Here is a 20,444-nt window from a genome sequence, read left to right on the forward strand (position 1 = left end):
AAGGTCCTGCATACTCGTTACCGATGCCCACGGGATTCCACCTTCTGATCGCTGAACATCTCGATCTCGGGTGACTCAAAAGCGTCTCAACTGCTTTTGCTTGTTGCATATATCCTTGTTCATTGGTTGTGCCGCGGGCGTCCCCTCTTTTGAAAGCTTCCTTCTCGTACGTATACTTGAGTGTGGGATGCTATGACTTACAAACTAACGTGATGGAGCTGTGCTGTAGTCCTTACAGTCTAGAAGAGGCTAAGAAATCGAAGATCTCCAGCGGGGAAGCAAGCTTGGCGTCAGCTGCGGTAAGTTCAACAATGCGAATCACTCCTATTCAGTAACAAGTATGAACTCCGTAGGATTTTGCAAGCAAGTAAGCAGTGCGAAGCTACTATAGCTAATCCCGTATGGGAAGGTCAAACAGTGCTATATCACTCTCATCCTATCTTGACCCCAGTCAGGCATATGCTGGTCTCTAAACAATGGCGAGTGAAATATCTATCCCAGAACGTAAATGGGTCGAGATAGATTCTAAGATCCTACGCCCAAATGCAAAAAGGTATAAGTATCCGAGTTGTCTCCATGTCCGTTTTTGCGACTCACCACTACACTATAAAAGCACCTTGCTAGCACTCACGCTCTACCAAGCTTTCCACTCTTACGATTTCCAAATTCGATTGCTTCGCACAGCTTTGCCCAAGGTCACCATGCGCTACTTTCCTCTTGTATCTCTGACTCTCATCCCAACCCTGGCACTAGCCGGCACCATCTCTTTCGCCTCCAACACCGAATGCGAAGGCGGAACCGAACAAACAGTCGCGAGTTACACCTGCTCAGAGGCGCCTGCGGGATTAACTGGTTCCTTCTTGGTCACTGACACGGGTGGATGCGACTCGATTGGCTTCTACGACAACGCCGATTGCACCAATGGACAGGCGTACTATAGCGAAACCGACATTCTCAAGTTTTGTCTTGCACCGAAATACTCATTCACCCACTACGATTTCACCGTGTGTTAATAGAGGTCGGTGCCGAAGTGGAAGTGAATGAGAGGATATGTGGGGTTGGGGAGAAACAAGATGGGCGATTGAGCGGTACAATCACTAGTTTACAGAAAGTTCGAATCGTCGCGATGAGATCGTTGAGGAGAGCAGAATCTCGATGTTCAGTCGCACCCCTGCCAGATATCTCAGAGGCCTATTAATATCACTTAAGTCCAAGCGTAGATGAATTCAGCATTAACTCACTTGTCTTCGGAAGCTAGATGAGGCTCCGTGCTAGAAAGGTTTCCCTGAGCACTCCTCAGTTGAGTGCAGAACCACACATGAATAGAAAGACATAAACACTATTCTCAAACTTTTTGCGTATAATATTTGTGCGCGTTCACTACCCTGCTAAATGAACCGAAGCCTGTTTTACGCGGAGATTGGTGTACCACGTCTCTTAAAAAGAGATAAGTCATACCATCAGGCTCTCGCTGATTCATGCCTACAGAGTACACTTATCATGAGAACATTGTGTATTTAGAGGCCTATGTATGCTTTTCCAACCAACAACCCATGTACCCCTGAAAATGCAGCAAGCGGATATCATATGCTCCCAAACCAAACCCACACAAGACGCCATGTCCCACATCCAAACCAAGACCTACACCCTAAACAAACGAAAACCACGAAACAGGAAAATAAAGAGCTCATCTCGAACTCGCATTCGAGCTCCCCTCCAAACTCCTGCCCTTGCTGTAATCTTCCTGCCCATCCAACCCCCTAAACGCCATCCTTCCATTCCCCCTCAGCACCTCACAAACCATCTCGGCACTAACCTCATACCCGCTCTTCTTCCACCTTCTATTCAGCCACCCCGCCAGCGCATCCGCACTACATCCCCACCTCCTCTCATCCCATGCCCTGAGAATGACTTCCACGATGCCAGCATCGATGCCAGGCTCGGTCGCGGATTGCAATGGGACAGATGATAGAGGGAGTGGTAGCGCGCGAGGGGGGAAGGTGGATTCGTAAGCGGTGAGGAAGTGTAAGAGGGTGTGTTCGGTGTGGGGTGGAGATGTTAGAGTGAGACCGAAGGGCTGACCGTTTAATTTGAGGGCGGAGAGGGGGCAGGCGGCTGTGGGGTAGGATGCCGCTGCTGAAAGCGTCGACAATGCGGAATCTCCTGGCGCAATAAGAATATCGAGCTGGTGCTGGTTGAAGAGGAAGTCGAGGCCATCGCGGCCGCCGGCTGTAAGCAGATGCGTACGAAGGTGGTTTAGATGTTCCTTAGGCGTGTGCGATTGCAGTGCGGAGATGAGGTCGTTTTGGTGGGGGCAGTTTGGCGGGAGAGTGAGTTCGGGATGCTCAGTGTTAAAATTTATAATCTCGGCGAGGGAATGTACTTTCGTCGTCTTGAACTGCCGTATGAACTCTGTAAGGCATTCTTTGAACTCGGAGTATACGATGGGCTCGAAAGCATTCGCATTCTCATAGTTCAAGGACGATTGAGAAGGTAGTTCTACTGGGTATACGATGTCGGCGCCCATTTCGATGAGGGATTGCACGACCATATCGTATTTCTGCAGCATGAAGCGCTCGGCATCGGCGTTGATCCGGCCGCTTTTGCGCCAGGATCTCCAAATCGTAGGCTCGGTGAAGCCGATGCGGAGGCCCGCAAAATCGGAGCGAATCTTGTAGGTGGGTTTTTGAGCACCGAATTTCGTTTCTTTGCCGGTTGGAGAGAGGATCACGTCCATGAGGGCGACGAGGTCTTTTGCTGATTTGGCCTGTAGTCATTTCAGTGAGTGTACATAGGAAACAGCAGGAGATAGTGCATACCATTCCACCAGCTGAGTCGAAGCTCTTGCTGAGTGAAAAAATGCCATCCATGGGAACTTCACCGATCGTAGGTTTCAGCGCATACAAGCCAGCGCGGTTCGCAGGTGTGATAAGAGAACCGAGTGTATCGGTTCCAATAGCAAGAGCACTAAACCCCGATGCCACGCTCACGGCTGATCCTGTAGATGAGCCTCCAGGTGCGGAAAGTTCCCAATGTAGCTTCTTTTTCGCAATATGTCTTGCCACATACGGTGACTGGCACTGACCTCCCACAGCTGACCACCCAGGCGGCATAGATGGGTTCTTCAACCCACAGAACTCCGTGAGATTCGATTTCCCTAATATGATGAGGCCTCTTCGGATGAGACGGTCGACGATGGTAGCGTTCCTCTTTGGTATGCATCCCACAAAAGCGTACGAGCCTGTCCCGCATATGTTAACTTTCTGAAGCCCTGATGCTGCCAACGCAATTCGACCTACCAACAGTAGTATCCATGCCCAAATTCGCATCCGTCATGATATTGTCCTTCAATACAATTGGTATCCCATGCAACGGTCCTCTCCTCTTCCCCCTACTCCTCTCATCATCTAACCTTCTCGCAATGCGTACCAACTCATGTCTCGGCGCCACACTTATCAATGCCCTAAGCTGTCTTCCCCTCCGGTTGTGATGCTCAATCTGGTGCAAATAGGCCTCTACGATTTCTACGCTGGTGATGACGCCTGCGTTCAACATTTCCGCTAGCTCAAAAGCCGATGCGACCAGTGGGTCGAATTCTGGTTGGAAAGAAGCATCGCTGCCGGCAGAAGTGACGGATCCTTTGCGCGCGGCGTGGACTTGGATAGTTTGGAGCAGCTCGGGTGGTAGTTCAGGCTCGAAGGCAGAGGGCGTGAAAGCGGCCTTGAGGGACTTCCACATGGTCGCAGTGGAGCGACGGGATCGTCGGCGCGGCTATAGGAAGCGAGGGTGTAATCTGCAATTCGCGATCTTGCTAAACAATCGATGACTTGCTCCCATAAATGGACATTTGAAGAGAAGCAGAATGAAGCTGAACAAGACAATAGGAACGGCCAGCACGCTCGCCCACCCCGCGAGAGCCAGCCCGCATCCTCATAAATGCTGCCCTTGCCTTGGCTCACCATTCGCACGCGTGAGCACAGCGGTTCCCCAGACTAGGGTTCTGCCTACTGCTAACCGATGGCGGTTACACTCGTGTCCTTCCAGAAGACGCGTTCGCCAATTGCGAGTCAGAGCCGAGCCTTATTCATGGTATAAATCCTTGTCGAAGGACTGTTTACCCGGCACGTAGGGCCGCACGGAGCATCGCTTGTGATTGCTGGGGAAAGCGGCACCTACCATCCTTGTTGCAGGTGCGTGAGAATGATTGCTGCAACGTGGAAGATGTATGGAAATGTAGTCCTTTGCTCCACCTTGGCGGCTTGTTGTTCAGTTTTGCTTTCTCGATGGTCGCAAAGGCTTGCTGTGCCCTGCTCATGCATCCGCAAAGAGCAGAAACATCGAGATAACACCCAATAAGCCACAGCCTGGAACTCTGTCATGAACCCAGCCCGGATCCAGGTTCTCCAATTTTACCGAAAGCTTTGGCAATCCGCATGTATCCGCATGGCTAAGATCAGCACCCTGATACCAAACCCTCAACCTCTCAGCAGGCTCCTGCGCATTTTAACATGCGACATTATGAGGCCTCGGCAGCATGGTAAACGCGTCAAACCCAGGGAACCGCAATCTCTGTTCCAGAACAATGCTTGAAGGATGCGAGGTCAGATGGCTCGCTCGCTAGTATAGCGTGCGTCGTATAGAAGGGTATGCGGACCGACGAAGACGTGCGGCATCCCACCCGTTTCCATCCAGCCTCCGTATCATCACGCAGCCGCCGATAGATGCAAAGAGTGTAATTCTCCCGCTGCTGATCTCTGCGTGCCGTGTCTCGTTTGTGATGTTCTGGAAGTCGCCCAGGCACTTCGAGCACCCAATCAAGGACCGTTCGCATTCTCGAAACTGCCTGCCCAACATCCCTCTCCCCACCATAAGCAATCAACCCTCATATAAATTTCCCCGCCTTGAAGTGGGCGGCTAGCAATGACGCCACGATGTTTTATATTACCGCCCAGCTGCCATTGATAGTAGAGATTCAGAGATATTACGCATCCCAGCGGCACATCCAACGGGCTCATCAACTGACCTGTTCTTTTCTACCGCGAACCTGGGATACTATGATGCAGCCGGTGGGAGTGCGAAGTGCCGAACGGCACTGAGAAATAGATTAAACAGGTATGTGGGGCAGAACGGAGCGGAGGATAAGCGGTATGAGCGCGCCGAATTCGAGGAGAATGCCACTTGACATTTCTTATTCTTCCTGATATGCAGCAGATCATTGGTGTTGACATGGAAAAGGAAAACTTGAGACGTACACACGAGAAGAGGAGCGGCTCGCTTCCGCCGCTTCTCTGCATGGAAGGCTGCAGATCTTGGAATATTGACAGGCTCTAGACTCTTCGCCTAATGAGGATGGCTTGACTGGTGGGAAAACAGCAGAGACATGTAAGAAGTGAGACTGTTGTCGCGAAAAGTAACGCTCAAGCTCCTACTGGAGGAAGTGGTATGTGTTTTGGGTAAAGGTATCTCGAATTCGCTACAGCGTAGCTGTGAAAGAAATGTTCCGCCCCTCTGCACTCGATTTGCTAGATATCCTTGCCATCGAGTAACAGGACCATCTCTTTGCAACATGTGAATTCCACTTGGAATAATGCTAGCTGTGAGCTATTGTTGCACATTCGAAAAGGGACCGATCTTTGTAGGGGATGCTTTACTATACAAGGGATATCTCACAGCCGAGCGCTACTGTGGTGACCATCTTAGAACGTGGTCGTGGCTAACCTGCTAGCCGCATTCTTTGCATCGATGCGATCATCGTCATCGTCGGCGCCAGCCTTGCTAGTCGCACGCTTTCTTCCAGTGGTGCTTTCCTCTTCGCCTTCTTCGTCTTCTTCTTGCACACCAGGAACGGCAGGGAAGCTACCGCTCATGCTTCGGTTGAGTCCATCACCTGGCCGCCTTGGGACACCAGACCAAGCATCGCCCTTCGGCCCTTGAGAGCTTGCCATAGATGCACGGCGCACTGCCGGATGTGCCTCGCGACCCAGACGTGAAAGTCCACCGCTATTGTCTATCGCTCGAATATCGGGCCTCACGGATTCTAGAGTAGCGAGTGTGCGACGTTCTGCTTCTATTTGACGCACAACATACTCCCGGACCGCATATCGCATGTCGGCTGCAGTTCGGTCGAACCATTTCCTCTGCTCTTGAAGGAGGTTCGCGGTTACTCGCTGAGACTTTTGAAGAAGATATTGCTCGTGACTGCGGGCTTCTTCCAATGCAGTGATAGCCTCATCCACCTTGTCCCTTTTCACGCTTGAGCTTGCTTTCAACCGGTCTGCTGCTGACATCTTCGACTTGGTCGAAGCTTGTGCCTGCAACAATTCTCGCAGGAGGATGTGTCGGTTCGTCAGAGTTTCCTTGACAATGAAGGCATCACTGCTGTGGTACTGGAGAGGGTCGCCCAGTGTCGTTGCCTCGGCTGTTCCTTGAGCAGCATGGAAGTCGCCCGTAGCCTGGATGACTTTCCCTAGCTTTCTGTATGCCAGGCCGAGACCGGTATGTGTTTCTTGCACATGCATTGCTGCGAGCTTCTGTCCTAGATCAGACTCGGCAACCCCAAGATCTGATGGTCCAAGTCAGCGCGGGCACATGTTGCAGTCGAGAGATAACCTACTTCTCCTAGACTTGACGACCTTCTCAACTTTCTGCTCCGTGTCCATGGTGCCCAAGTAGAAAGCCTTTACTATCGGACGCGCAGCAGCGAGCTCAGGCGTGTCGTCTGGCGGGGGCGCAAACTGCTTGATCACCTTCCGGCGAACACCAGTCGCCGGTTGTTTCCTTCGAACGACTGGGCTGTATCCAAAATCGCTTTCCACGAAAAAGACCATCTCTTCGTCTCGTATCAGCACCTCGTTGCTGCATACCACGTTCAGCCATCGCTGTATTGATGCTTTGACGCGCGCTTCGTCCTCGTCGGTTCCCGCGCCAGCAGCTGTAGTTGCAGGCGGTACTGCAGGTACCATAGCTTCCGGACATGCCGATATTAGATGCTCTGCAAGCTTCACGAATTCTGAGTGCAATCGTCGGACATCGCGGAACTGGGTCGTGCGGAATTTAGGAAGGTTTGTCTTGGAAATATTAGCACATCATTCAAGAGGACTATGTTAGGCTCCACGAATCTTTGAACCGTGAATAACATACGTATACATCAAATCGGAGGATTGGGTCCTTCTTGCCGGTGCGCTCCAGGCCTGTTACTTTTGCTTGAAGCTTGTAGTGGGTCTGCGGCTTCTGCTGGCGGTTCCCATGGTAGCGTTGGGGTTGATTATGTCCTTGTTGGCCCTGCGCCGGAGCTTGTTGTTGCTGCTGCGCTGCCTGGCCATCTTGCCTGGGGTCTTGCGATTGGGGTCGGGCCGGGTCGCCATTCTCAGACGCCGTATTTGGCCTGTTCTGGTCGCCCATATATCCATAATTCTCCGATTCCTGGCCATAGGGAGAAGCTTGCGGCGGGAGCGGAGAGGAGGGGATGTCGCTGGTGGGAGGCTGGCCAAAGCTCGTCCTGTTGTGCTGCGGGGAGGACGCCCATGGATCGCCTCCTGCTGGGTGGTCGGGGTCATGCGCAGAGTAGTCCATGGCGGCGACAGCAATTGGAACGGGAGGCAAAGGGTAGACGGGCTGACAAGTGGACGTGGGTGGTCGCCTGCTACTGCTCCGGCGAGCAGCTTGGCTCGCTTGTCGTGACGGGGAAAGCGCGCGTCATTTCTCCGCAGTCACGTGTGGCGCGCTCCGACATCTGCACCTCTCATCCGATCGATTGCAGGCTGCACAGCATTGGGTATGTGGCTTGGATGGGCGTTATGTGCTCGTCGAGTCGTTCGACACCATGTGAGAGCTCCTAGGAGGCTGCTCTCGACGCAGGCCAGCCCGCAATTAGATTCGCTGTCGAAGACCACAAGAAACATTGGCATCATCGCTCATATAGATGCAGTGAGTGCATAGTCATCACGTAAATGACAATTACTGATCAAGGAAGGGCAAAACGACAACGACAGAGCGAATGCTCTTTTACAGCGGGTATACAAGAAGAATAGGAGGTACGTAAGATTTCCATCCTCGTCGCAAGTCAAGCATCTGGAACTCCTCCCTGACGACTGTATGAGTCCTTCCGGTGTTCAAGATCAACTGAACTTGACCAATGCGAATTATGTACTGTATAATGTGTCTTTGACCAACACTGATTATGATGAAGATGTTGACGAAGGATCGACTGTCACCGACTTTTTACCTGCAGAGCGAGCGCGAGGTATCACCATTCAATCAGCAGCCATCACCTTTGATTGGCCTCCAAAGAACCCTCAAGCTCCACCATCTCAGCCACCTGCTTCTTTCGATGCTATACCATACTCTTCATTCTCCCACAACGTCAACCTGATTGATACACCCGGACACGCCGACTTCACCTTTGAGGTCCTCCGCTCGCTCCGCGTGCTTGATGGCGCAGTATGCATCCTGGACGGCGTTGCCGGTGTTGAAGCGCAAACTGAAAAAGTCTGGACCCAAGCAGGAACCTATCAAATCCCCAGGATCATCTTTGTGAACAAACTTGACCGGGTTGGTGCGGCTTTTGCACGGACTGTAAAAGAGATCGGTGTGAGATTGCATGGTTGGCCTGCAGTATGTCAAATACCGTGGTGGAAAGACGGAAATGGCGACTTTGTTGGCGTCGGCGATGCTGTCAATTTGAGAGGTCTGCTGTGGCAAGCCTCGACCGATGGGAGTCAGATCCAGCCTTACACTCTCAAGCAGCTCGAAGGCGTTGATAAGAACTTCGCCGACGAGCTCAAGAAAGCTCGAATTGCACTGGTGGAGCTCTTGAGCGAACATGATGATGTAATGGTCGAGCTCTTCTTGGAGCACGACGAAGATCATCTTGCAATCCCGGGCCTTCAGATTATGCAATCGCTTCGTCGGACCATTCTCCAGGCGCCCCAAACCGTCATACCAGTCTTTGCCGGTGCCAGCTTCCGGAACATTGGCGTGCAGCCTCTCCTTGACTCTGTAGTCGACTTGCTTCCTTCTCCACTCGAACGACCAGATCCAGAGATCACTGTCGGGAACCAGAATAGTACTCTCAGTGAGCTACTTCATCCAGCATCGAAGGCTCCGATTCCGACACAGAAGAAGAATAAGAAGGACGAGAACGCAGTTGGCCCGGCGGAAGCCCGCAGTCTCTCGGCTTGTGCCCTGGCTTTCAAGGTGGTAAACGACGCCAAACGGGGCATGCTCGTATACGTTCGTGTCTACAGCGGTACGCTTGACCGTGGTGCTGTTCTCTACAACACCAATCTTCACCTTGCCGAACGCGCTCCTCGTCTTTTAAAGATGTATGCGAACGATGCCGTCGAAGTTGACTCACTGTCATCGGGCCAGATTGGTGTCATTCCAGGCCTCAAGCACGCACGTACAGGAGACACACTGATCTGGTGTAAGGGTTTGCCCATGAAGGCACAGCCTCCTGGTGGACTGAAAAGCCTACAGCTGAGGCCAATCAACGTCCCCCCTCCTGTCTTCTTCACCAGCATTGAACCGCATAGCCTGAGTGAGCAAAAGCATGTACAGGAGTGCTTGGCCATTCTCCTGCGGGAAGATCCCAGTTTGCAGCTCTCCATTGATGAAGAAAGTGGTCAAACACACCTTGCGGGGATGGGCGATCTTCACTTGGAGATCGCTCGTGATCGCCTGCTCAACGACTATAAGGCCAAAGCACGCATCGGTAAGATCGAAATAGGATATCGCGAGACGATTACATCGTCCACATCTCCCAATACCTACATCCTCGACAAGCCAATAGCAAGCAAACCGGCCAAAGCAGGCATCACGGTTGCTTTGACACCCATCGATGACTTGATTGTACCTGCAACGCCATCCGCACAGACGCTGCTGGAAGATGGTCCCTTCGAAACCACATACTTCCTACCCGACAATTGTACATTATGCATCACGCATCCCAATCTCTCTCGTCACGACTCCAGTGGCCACAAGAATCACATTCCGGCGCATCTCAGCCTTCCTGGTATCTTGTCCTCCGTACACTCCGGTGCGTCGGCAGCACTAGCTCGGGGACCTTACAACGGCTACCCTGTTTCCAATACGAGGATCGAAGTCAACATAGACGCAGCAGCACATCTGTTCAACGAGACGACGCCAACAGCAATCTCAATGGCCACCAGAACAGCCGTCCAAAACAGCCTGGGAGTAGCTAATGACACCAGCCCAGCAGTTCTCATGGAACCTGTGATGCTCGCCACCATTTTTGTGAACGAAGCCTCCCTCGGCGCCGTCGTCCAAGACATATCCTCGGCTCGCGGAGGCCAGGTGCTCTCCCTCGATTCATCCGACGCGCCTATCCCTACAACGTCGCTTACATCTGAAATGCCTACGATCGATCCAAATCTGATTTACACCCCACCTGATCCTTTCTCGTCTGGGATTAATGATGTTGGGTCTGGACTTGGAGACAGCCAAAGGCAAATCGTGGCGAGGGTGCCGCTGAAAGAGATGGTGGGGTATCTGAACCAGTTGCGTGCGTTGACGGGTGGGAGGGGGACCTTCGTGATGACTGTGGATGGGTTTGAGAGGATGGCGGCACAGAGACAAAAGGAGGTAATGGATGCGATGAGGGAGTTTGTTTAATCACTGGAATTGGTAAAGAGATGGTGTAAGATACAGTGCATGTGCAATCCGGAGGCGATGCGCTGCCATGTAGGTCCTAGTGTATGATATAAGTGTAAGAGAATACCTTCGTTGTACTTTGCAACGAAGGCAAAGACTCGGCTTGTAGAATTTCTGTCACATCACAGGATAGGGGGTACCGTCCGCTTGGATCCTCGAGAAACAAACTGTTCACATTCCCTTTCAATCGTCCGTCCGTCCAATCTCGGCTTGTCTGCCATCAAGAACTGCGGCGGACCTCAGAGTTGACCAGGAAGCTCGCACGCACGAGGCACCTGTGGGTCCCAGTCGCGTCAGCCGTCTCCTTGGGTAGTTATATAAACCCGTTTGCTCGACTGGTCCACCCCTCAAAACCCAAACGCCACCCTTATTCGCGCTCATGGTAGCACCTACTGACAATCCTGCAGCGCAGCCTCGCACAACTAATGAGAGGCTTGCTGAGGCTGGCTTTCAAAGCACACTAAAGGATATCACAGAAGGCATCAAGAATTTTCCGGTGACGCGGCCAAATCAATCTGGTGAGCATGCTCGTCTCTCACCTCACGCGCGCCTTCCCTAACAAACAGCAGCCGCTCACCACAACAACAATCGGCCCCACGCCGACAATTTACCTCTCGCCGTGCAACAAACAGCGCGTAAGCGATCTCAATCTGCTCCTCCAAGACAAGGTACGCCCTGTCCTTGACCTTCTTTGCCATTGCACTGTCAAGGCTGACCAGCAGTAACTCTTCCACTTCCCGAGATGAATCGCAAGTCTCTCCATGGCGCCCCTCCACGAGGCCCGCCGCGCCCACCGTATGGCTCTCAGGACGCACGAAGCGGTAGCAACTTCCCTACGCAAGCACCCGCACCTATTGGAGGCATTAGCCTGAAGAAAGCCGCGGTCAGAGTTGCGCGCCCTGCTGGACCTGTGCCTGGGACTCCCAGCAGCGCCGGCGGTCCTGCGCCTCCGGTCGTAGCGTCGCCGAAGGTTGAAGACGGGTATGTACTTTTTCAATAGTGCTAGATCCGGGTGACAGCTCTCCCAGTCTGTGCTACTCTACGATAGGCAGTGCAGATAAAGATGGAAGCTCCTGATCGAGCACTATAGCATCGTATGCTTTGTACGAGGACTGACTTTCATTTCACAGACATGCAATGGCGGCATCGACCGCCAACGCGCCATCCGCACCCAGCCTGGCTGAGTCCATCTCGTCCATCTCGAAAGAGGAGGCAGCACTCGAGGAACTGTGGGCACGACTGAATTCTCCATCTATGCTTTCGACCCCCACCCTGGCCAAAGAGAACGAGGAGTCTGCTTCTATAGCCAACTACAAAGCTGATAGCACGAATGCCAGCAAATCCTTTCCACCTGGCGTTCAGGTGCAACAGCCTGCCGCGCCTTCAGCAGCGAGTACGGCCAACACAGAGACCGACAGCACGAACGCTAGCATGTCCTTTCCACCGGGCGTTCAGGTGGAGATGCCTCTGCCGAAGGGAGGGCTGGTAGCTATCAAAGAAGAGCCGGTCGAAGACGAGATGTCACCCGCTCCCGCTGAGTCCAACCCTGACGAGAGCACTCCTGAGATGAAGTCTGAAGAGCGCACGGTTAAGAAAGCAATAGGTAAGTTGATCAGCGCCGCTCTACTCGCTACAGCTGCAGGACGTCAATTTGAGTACTGGTGGCCTTTGTATTATCATTGCTGGGGCAACACACAGTGCGCAAACTGTTCTTCTCGTATTGGGTTGCCGTTGTTTTCCATTCGACCTGTGCGCCGGGGTTGAGCTGACTGAGAACAGGTACCGATCTTGAGCAATTGTCTCTTCAGGACATCGAGCGCGAGTACCTGCTAAAAGCCGCGGAATATCTCACTTCGCTTCCATCGGATGTAGGCCCAACTGCTGAAACGGTCAAGAATGCGACCACCAAGCTCGGTCGCCCTTATGCCCCTTCTGCAATCTTGGAGCCGGATGTTGTAGAGGTGCTCAAGGGAAGATACGTGGATGCCATCTTTACATTTCTCGACGGGATCAACAAGAGTCATAAGTCTGTTACCAAAGACCAGATCGCAGACATCTTAGTCAAGGGCGACGGGAACTTCCTTCACCTATGTACTATGTTGGCAGAGCAAGGCTTCATCTCAATCGAGAACCTAGATCACGTATGCATCGTCCCAGTACGTTTAGTCCTTTGCTAACGTGGTTGGCCAGGTCGTTGGTTTGAGCAAGGCAGTCGAGAGTGTCCTTCCCGAAGATGAAGATAGCGAATCTTCCACACTAGCTCCAGCTGCCACATCGAAGGACCCTCTGGAGGGTATGACCTCATGGCCGGCTCGCGAGAAGCGGGAGAATGGTAAGATTGTATGATTTGTATATCACCAGGCCACTACTAATCTTGGTTTAGCACCAAAGTGCCGCACTTGCCTACTCACAGGCTTGCCTGAGAACATCAGCTTCAACAGACTACAAGCATTGGTCAGTGCAATTTCCTTCCTCACGCAACCAGGTAGTATCACGTCGTAGCGACGGCAGTACAGTCAGAATCAAGCTGCTAACACGTGGCGGTCATAGGTCTGGGGTGGTAGGATTGAGTCACTTCAACTTCCCAAATCCGGCTCCGGTAAAGCTATCGTCAAGTTCTTCACCGCCGAAGCGTGCCAGAAGTACTTCGACGTTACTGAGAATGGCATCACTATTCCCGGCACAAAGACTGTCGTCTTCGTGGAGAAAGCGGAAGGCCCTAACTCCGTCAACGATGTGCTCGCTGCCTGCACCGAGGGGGACGCCACACGCTGCGTTCGAGCCTATGATGCGGATGAGGATTGGGGCGATGTGATGCTCATGAAGCTTGCCACTCGCGCCAAAGGCGGCCAACCCAAGCGCGAGGTCGACACCATCAAGCGCGGAAAGACTGCTAGAGGCGTAAGTTTACCCCAGTCCTACTTGGTGGAATAATTCTACTAGGAATGCCCTTCTTAAGAAAACCTTACTAACCTTTAGTTACACAGCGATCCTACATCGAATTCCGCTTCGCGAAGTTCTACGCGGCCCTCCAGTTCAAGCGCGAGCTTATGGAGGACCAAGAATGGGAGCATTGCACCATCATCTACGCTCCTGATCCGTGCGAGATTGCTCAGGGTATCCACATCAAGGACGAGGTCGAGAAGGTGAAGCCTAGCGGGTCCTCCTAGGTTCGCGGCGCATTCGGACAGGTCGCGCTTGATCGGCTGCAGTCTGAGACGGTGCTAGCAATGATTTTCGGGTTAAGAAACCTTGTGATTGAGGCAGGAGTTGGGAGTATGAGATGACCGCTCATTAACCCTTCCGACCTGGTCTATGCCGCATTGGGCGTCTTGATAGCAAGTACCTGACGGGTCCATGTTTAAGGCAGTCATGGGCATAAGCGAATGAATACCAACATGATCTGAGCAACATCATCTACACCGGTCTCAAAGATTGGGTTCACGATTTGCGTTCGATGAAGCATTACCTCTTATCCTGTCTAATAGATGCAGCCGCAACACAGTCTGACAGGGCTGTTCACTTCTAGCACCTGCCGCTCGTCGCTCATTAATAATAATCTCATTTCCTCTAACATCATCCAAGCCTATGCAATGCTCGTTATCACCCCGATGACTCCTACTCGTCCACGGCTACGTGCGGCTGGATGTTGTTGACTTCGCTTTTTGCTTCTTCCCACGCGGCCTGGTTGCGTTTCGCCCAGTCGATGTGACATTGCGCGAATTCAATCTGAACAAGGGATGATTAACATCGAGGCGAAGAAATCGCGGAAACAGGGGAGCTTACCATGTACCGTCGCAAATCGTTCTCCTTCTCTGCTTGGAAGCGCCGCAGGTCTTTCAGCACGCCGGAGCTCGCGTCCTTGGTGTCCTTCTCGGCCACGACTACTGCTTGTTCGAGCTGTGAAACGTCAGCATCATATGTCAACAAAAGATAACAGAGGTACGGACCTGATGCAAGCTCTCCCTCGTCTTCCCAATCTGATCCCTCCTCGTCCTCTCGGGATCCACATCCGCCATTCCCCTAAACGCATGCGTGATCGGCCCAAACAGCTTATTCGTTACAAAGTTCCCACTCGGGCTCTTCTTATGCGGACTTGTTGGTGATGTCGTGCTGGCTTCAGGGCTCCCTTGCGAGCTCGACGGGACCTCGCCATGTGTAGGCGGGAAATCCGAATCAATCGATGCGGTGTCTTCCTCAGGCCGTCTATCGTGGCCGCTGCTGCGCTGTGAGCTGTTCGAGGTAGTGCGGCCGCGGACGGGCTGTGGGTAGGCACCGGTGCCGCTGAGATGTTGTTCTAATCGCTTGGCTTCGGCTTCGCTGTGTTCGAGGGATTCGAGCAGGGAGCGTTTCCTTTGGAGTTCGTCTTTTGTCATTTCTTCTTGTATTCGCTTTAGAACGCGGTAGCGTAGTACGCTGCGGACGACGCCCGCGAACTGTGCGCTCTCGCGCATGGGCTCGGCGAAGCTGGCGCTTAAGGAAGAAGAGAGCTCCGCGGTTGCTATGTATGTGGAATCCACCGCTTGGCCTGTCTTCTCTATCGCACCAGCTAGCGATTGTGATTGCTCTGACAGGGAGAAGGCATTGAAGCGGGCGCCCAGCTCGGCCAAATCTTCTCCCAGAGCTGATAGATGCAACAATGTGCGTCTGTTGACCTTCTCCATGCTGCCCTGTAGTAGGTTCTCCAGCTCTTTCGATGAGGTTTCAAAATTTACAAAATACGGGTCTAGGTCCTCTTCAGTGAGGTTTTTGGACTCTGGAGGGAATCGACCGAAGATCTGCGGGCCTGGTGTTGTATGTGCGGCTGTAGAGGGCTGTGCGGCATGGTTCGGGGGGGCGGTGGGCGTTCCGGATGACGACGTTGTGCCGCCGGATCTGAGCTTCGCGGAGGATGATGGGACGGGAAGGTAGCTATGGGCTTGTGAGGGGTTTGCGGTATCGAGCGGGGGTGCCTTGAGGATCTGCTTGGGAATGTTCGAGACCGGCGGCGCATGGAGCACTTCGTTCTGTTCGACCGCATCAATGAAGTATTCTTGGCGGGATAGATTGTTAGGGGAGGTATTACCCAGCTCGTGTGAGGATCGAGGAATCTCCAGAACACGCCATCCTCAAGGACCTCCTTCATCCTCCTACAACGATTGAGGAAGACAGCCAGCATGCGCTTCCTCAGCTCAATTATTCCTGCATCCTCTTTTGCCCTGGTCGGCTTCGCAGCGTAGTCTGCCATTGTGTGCTTCTCGGGTATTGGTGGTATGATGAGAGTGGGATGCAGGTTGACCAGCGTTGCGCGCAGAGAAGCAAACTCAGAGTATCTGCGCCGTACCTCCATGCCCTATAATGTGCTTAGCTTTCTTCCATTGCGCGTAGAGCCTGTCGTACCCCAGTCGCGATTGTGTATGTGATCCAGTTCCCGCCGCCTTCCACGTTCTTCCCAGCATACGTGATCAAGATGGGCGAGTCGGGATTCTCGTACAACCATTGCTCCGCGCGGCTGTCATAACCGCCTTTTTTGGGCACTATGGGCTCTCCACCAGACTCGGCCCCGTCCTCATCCTCGTCTTCATTCTCGTTGTCATCGTAGTTTATTTCGGTAAGACCTCGTCCGGGAACGTACTCGGGCGAATCATGAGCGGGGGAGGATGCTTCCGAGGGCGGTGTCGCGGGGCGATACGGTACTGCGAAAGTGTTAGTATAAGTATCTCAAATACACAGGCACACATTGCGCAAGGCTTACAAGCTCCGGGCGAAGACAGGCCAGGCACTTCATTGGAATTGGAGTCGTGGCGGGCGAAGGAGCCATACGGATTGTTATCCTCGTCGTCCCACATGGCGCCGATTGCTGTGCTGCAGGTAGAACGAGAGCGATGGTGTGTGGGTACGAACAGGCGAAGGCTGAGGAAGGGCTGTCGAGTGTTTGGTTCGCACTGCAGCGAAGCTCCAGGCACTTGCGGGACGGCCTCAACGTCATGTCATGTGGTGCACGGACCAGCAAACCATCACCACCAACCACCTTTGGCTCACATGCATCACTCGAGACACTACAAACTATCCAAATGGGCGAGAAGACCCCTACCAACGCGTTAGGGACGAGAAGTCCTGATCGTCGCATCGAGCCGCCAATAATGAAGAGCAGGTGTTGCCGCAGTCGAATGTCGTGGCATACTGGCTAGATTACGCCTATAGGCTTAGATTACAGGCCCAACTCTTTTATAATGATATCTGCCGCCTTCTCCGCAATAGCCACCGCCGTGTTCATCGTATTCGCAGCGACGTTGCGTGGTGGAATGCTTAAATCAGCAACCTTAAGCCCTTCAACACCGTAGACGCTCAACTTCGAGTCCACAACGCCCTTTTCCTCACGCGGCCCCATCTTGCAAGTACCCATTGAGTGCCATGTGGTCTCTACGTGCCGCCGCACGTAGTCTTCGATCACCTTGTCATCCTCCGGTGTGTACACAATGTCTGTTACATTCGTGGGTGGTTTATCACCCAACTGAACTAGAGCGGCGCTAGACTTGGACGAAAATGGCGGGTGCAACATCGCGAGTTCACCGCGGTATGTCTCCATGCGGCGGAAGATCTCGCGCTGCTTCTTGTAAGCCCATACATGTTTCTTAATATCCACACAGCTGGCATCTGAGAAGAAGCCGGTAGTGAAGTTAGGCTTGTCACTAGTCTCGGGCCCGCTGATATGGATGGAGCCGCGCGAGAGAGGGTATCCAGTGAATAAAGACATGGCAAAGTATTGACCGGCAGGAACGAGGGAGGGATCGCCTGGGAACCTGATTCGGTTAGTCGTATTATCTCTCTTACGGCGAACATTGACTCACGCATTAACCAGAGAGCCTAGCACAAGCGGCTTATTTTGGTCATTCTTGTAATCACTTTCCCACAGCGCTTGGAAATCCGGTCCTAAGGCTACAACCTCTGTTTCGGTTGGTCGAATCTTCCACGTAGTGTCCATCGCGTTCCAGCCAAGAATCGTGGCATTCTCCTGAATCAATTGGCCAACATCTAATCGGCCGCCAAGAAGGGCATCTAGAGTTTCATGTTCGTCTAAGGCCGATAGATATGGGTAGACCATGAGATGGTGGTCTTGGTAATTTTCTCCAACGCCAGGGAGATCTGCGACTACGTCGACTCCCGTCTTCTTGAGAATCTCCGGGTCCCCTAGACCAGATCTTTCGAGCACAGATGGGGTTCCCAGCGCCCCGCTGGACACAACAACCAACTTTTTAGCTCGAATAGTACGAGGGGTCCCGTCAGGATGGACTTTTGGATTAGGCCTGTATTCAACCCCAGAAGCTCTTTTGTCATCGAAGATAACCCGCTTTACTTGTGAATTCACAACGACGTGCAGATTCGGATATCTCCCACTTTGGATCTTAGGATGAATATATCGATAGGCTGTATCTTGCCGCGTGCCGTCAGTCCCGATATAGCGCAAAGCGCGTTGAACACCGTTGTTCGCATCAAGGGATGCTAAGTCTTCAAGCTCAGGGTATCCCACTTTGTTCGCAGCTTGAATCCAATCCGACTCTGACCTATTTGCACGGTACGTCCCGCCAGAGATGTTGATGGGGCCTTCGAAGCCATGGACAGCTTTTGGACCTGGGCCGTGATACGTTTCGAGCTGGTAAAACCAAATTAACTTTATTCGTCGCAATGACCCTTTCCCTGACGTACCTTTTTCAAGTAGGGTATCATATCTTCGGTTGACCAGCCGGGTACCTTCCATGCATTGAAGTCGGAACGTTGAGCTCTTGAATACATCATAAGATTTATCGACGAGCCCCCGCCAAGAGTACCCCCGGACGGAACGACCAGCTCTCTATCACCAAGCTGACTCTCCTTTTCTCCTTGATAGAAGAGAGTGGCATTGCTTGTTGGCATAAGGGCGCTCAGACACAAGGCTGGGTGCACGATGGTAGGCACCTCAAGATTATTAGGGCCCTGTTCAATAACCAAGATGGACAGGTCTGGGTCGGCTTCTGCGAGCCTTCCGGCAACAACACAGCCAGCCGTTCCGCCTGCGAGCATCCAGTCAGTCGTGTATAATGGATTGACAAGCATGTAAACTTACCTCCAGCAATAATGACGTCCACTTCTTGAATCCCATCTGGGAGGGTCTCATAAATCTGTGCCATTGTGATGTCGCAGAGCACTTGAATAAGGGTCCAGAATGTATCCGAAGCGTAGTGAGGGGAATCTGGAGACAGCGGAGATCGGCTCTCTCGTGCGAAAAGAGCCTTGTCTCAAGGCAACTTGGGAACGAGCTGGAGCGGTGAATGCAGATGCAGGGCTTAGAATCGTACGTTCAGGTGCTACAGAATTGGGTTTCTTTTCAAGAACCGAAGTACAGTGTGTCACAGTCGATCACCTATACCTAGTATAAAGGAATTCAAGCGCAGAGGCTAGATGCTGTATCCCAGCAATCAATACTGCGGGCATGGCAAAGTATCGGGCAGCCAAAGGTGTAATATAGAGGCGCGGGCTTTGGCGTGAGATTCTAAAGCCGCGGGAACGGGACCGCGCCCGGTACGAGATACCTCAAGCTAGGTGCTTGCATGCCCCGCAGCTCCATGAAGCAGCTAGCACCACCACGAGGTGCTGCGGTCAGCCAACCCATCCTTGGACACGCGGCTCGACCTTTCACCATCGGTCGGATTTGATCTGCGCTGTGGTGCTCAGGGCTGACCCCACCTGGCGAATACGGGGCGTGCGGCGCAACCACCTGTGGCGCACATGATTCACTCATGCACTCGAGACACCAGAGATTATCTGAGTAGGCGAGAACACCCCTACCAGGACGGTTCTACACGACGAACTAAGTAAGTCCTGGATAGTCAACATTGGGGCGAACGGAAAAGAGTTCTTGAGAGGCAATATATGCTACGATCGATACCTCCCCTAAAAGCAGCTCCCAATGCCCAGTAAGGCGCAAGACGGGATCCTCAGATTATCAAACATCCCGTCTTTATTACCCTTCCCGATCCCAAACAAAACTGGATACAATATCCGACCCCATATCCCCCTCTCGCTCCCTCTCACCAGTCGGAGAAACATCTTCCCCAACCTGTCTACGATCCCTCCGCTCGACGCTACTCACGTGTAGGCTAAATACAAAAGTCGAGGGCGAAGCGTCATGCTCCCCTGCCGCGTCTTCGACTGGTGTCGGTGCTGCTCTCCGCCGCACGACTTCCTCCGCTGGTTCCTCGATGACATCATTCGTTATCACCTCTTCCTCTTGCCTGTCTGGAGTCGCCGTTGTTTCTGCTACTCGATCCTCCAAAGAAACATGTACCTCTCGTTCCTCTTCCAGAACCGGCTGCAACGCTTCTTGCAGAGTACCTGCACGTGCTTCATGCTGGTGGGACATGGAAGGCGACATACCGAGGAGAATCGGCTGTCTTTCAGTCGGATCCTCCTGGACTTGAACTACCTCATCGTCGGCTGGGTGTTGAACTATTTCTTCGACCTCGATGTTGTTGGCTGGTGTTACCTCTTCCTGGTCAGCTTGTGGGGCTTCTGTAGGTTCCTCAATTTCTGCCGGTGGTACCATGCTTTCATGGCCGTATGACATGTTATGCCCACTAAATGGTGGACGAGGGCAGGGCTGTGTCACATCGCTCCGGCGGCGGTTGATATGCCGTGATGACCTGAGTATTCAGTTGACTTAGTAAGTGACTTGGCAAAGGTTTCGGGAGAACATACCGATTTATCACGCTCGCTCTCTCCATTGGCGGTCTAGGATACGCGCGCCTCTCCCGCCT

At 52.8% G+C, this 20,444-nt stretch overlaps 7 protein-coding genes across 7 annotated transcripts; 3 read left to right on the forward strand and 4 right to left on the reverse strand.

Moving 5' to 3' along the window:
* Window positions 1–476: 476 nt before the first annotated feature.
* Window positions 477–1,013, forward strand: N0V89_003703 (uncharacterized protein; the record flags this gene model as incomplete). The annotated part of the gene is made up of 2 exons (XM_056212501.1): window positions 477–483; window positions 625–1,013. The coding sequence occupies 2 exons, from the start codon at window positions 477–479 to the stop codon at window positions 1,011–1,013; spliced, it is 396 nt and encodes a 131-aa protein (XP_056072809.1).
* Window positions 1,014–1,687: 674 nt separating this feature from the next.
* On the reverse strand, window positions 1,688–3,738 carry N0V89_003704 (uncharacterized protein; the record flags this gene model as incomplete). Its single annotated transcript, XM_056212502.1, has 3 exons — window positions 1,688–2,767; window positions 2,820–3,241; window positions 3,300–3,738. 3 exons carry the CDS (start codon window positions 3,736–3,738, stop codon window positions 1,688–1,690), a joined length of 1,941 nt encoding a protein of 646 aa, XP_056072810.1.
* Window positions 3,739–5,696: 1,958 nt separating this feature from the next.
* On the reverse strand, window positions 5,697–7,572 carry VPS17 (Vacuolar protein sorting-associated protein 17; the record flags this gene model as incomplete). The annotated part of the gene is made up of 3 exons (XM_056212503.1): window positions 5,697–6,562; window positions 6,614–7,067; window positions 7,141–7,572. The coding sequence occupies 3 exons, from the start codon at window positions 7,570–7,572 to the stop codon at window positions 5,697–5,699; spliced, it is 1,752 nt and encodes a 583-aa protein (XP_056072811.1).
* A 522-nt stretch (window positions 7,573–8,094) lies between these two features.
* MEF2 (Ribosome-releasing factor 2, mitochondrial) lies at window positions 8,095–10,632 on the forward strand (the record flags this gene model as incomplete). The annotated part of the gene is made up of 1 exon (XM_056212504.1): window positions 8,095–10,632. One exon carries the CDS (start codon window positions 8,095–8,097, stop codon window positions 10,630–10,632), a length of 2,538 nt encoding a protein of 845 aa, XP_056072812.1.
* A 781-nt stretch (window positions 10,633–11,413) lies between these two features.
* N0V89_003707 (uncharacterized protein) lies at window positions 11,414–13,841 on the forward strand (the record flags this gene model as incomplete). The annotated part of the gene is made up of 7 exons (XM_056212505.1): window positions 11,414–11,652; window positions 11,802–12,274; window positions 12,451–12,812; window positions 12,862–13,003; window positions 13,055–13,125; window positions 13,222–13,572; window positions 13,659–13,841. 7 exons carry the CDS (start codon window positions 11,414–11,416, stop codon window positions 13,839–13,841), a joined length of 1,821 nt encoding a protein of 606 aa, XP_056072813.1.
* Window positions 13,842–14,289: 448 nt separating this feature from the next.
* On the reverse strand, window positions 14,290–16,499 carry ATG20 (Sorting nexin, cytoplasm-to-vacuole targeting pathway/endosomal sorting; the record flags this gene model as incomplete). The annotated part of the gene is made up of 6 exons (XM_056212506.1): window positions 14,290–14,400; window positions 14,458–14,571; window positions 14,622–15,677; window positions 15,737–16,003; window positions 16,051–16,346; window positions 16,406–16,499. 6 exons carry the CDS (start codon window positions 16,497–16,499, stop codon window positions 14,290–14,292), a joined length of 1,938 nt encoding a protein of 645 aa, XP_056072814.1.
* Window positions 16,500–16,861: 362 nt separating this feature from the next.
* N0V89_003709 (uncharacterized protein) lies at window positions 16,862–20,254 on the reverse strand (the record flags this gene model as incomplete). The annotated part of the gene is made up of 5 exons (XM_056212507.1): window positions 16,862–17,453; window positions 17,502–18,304; window positions 18,358–18,701; window positions 18,755–18,809; window positions 19,796–20,254. The coding sequence occupies 5 exons, from the start codon at window positions 20,252–20,254 to the stop codon at window positions 16,862–16,864; spliced, it is 2,253 nt and encodes a 750-aa protein (XP_056072815.1).
* Window positions 20,255–20,444: the final 190 nt, after the last annotated feature.

This window comes from Didymosphaeria variabile (genome assembly GCF_027946475.1).
Source record: "Didymosphaeria variabile strain IMI 356815 chromosome Unknown scaffold_3, whole genome shotgun sequence".
In the NCBI taxonomy this organism is placed as follows: Eukaryota; Fungi; Ascomycota; class Dothideomycetes; order Pleosporales; family Didymosphaeriaceae; genus Didymosphaeria; species Didymosphaeria variabile.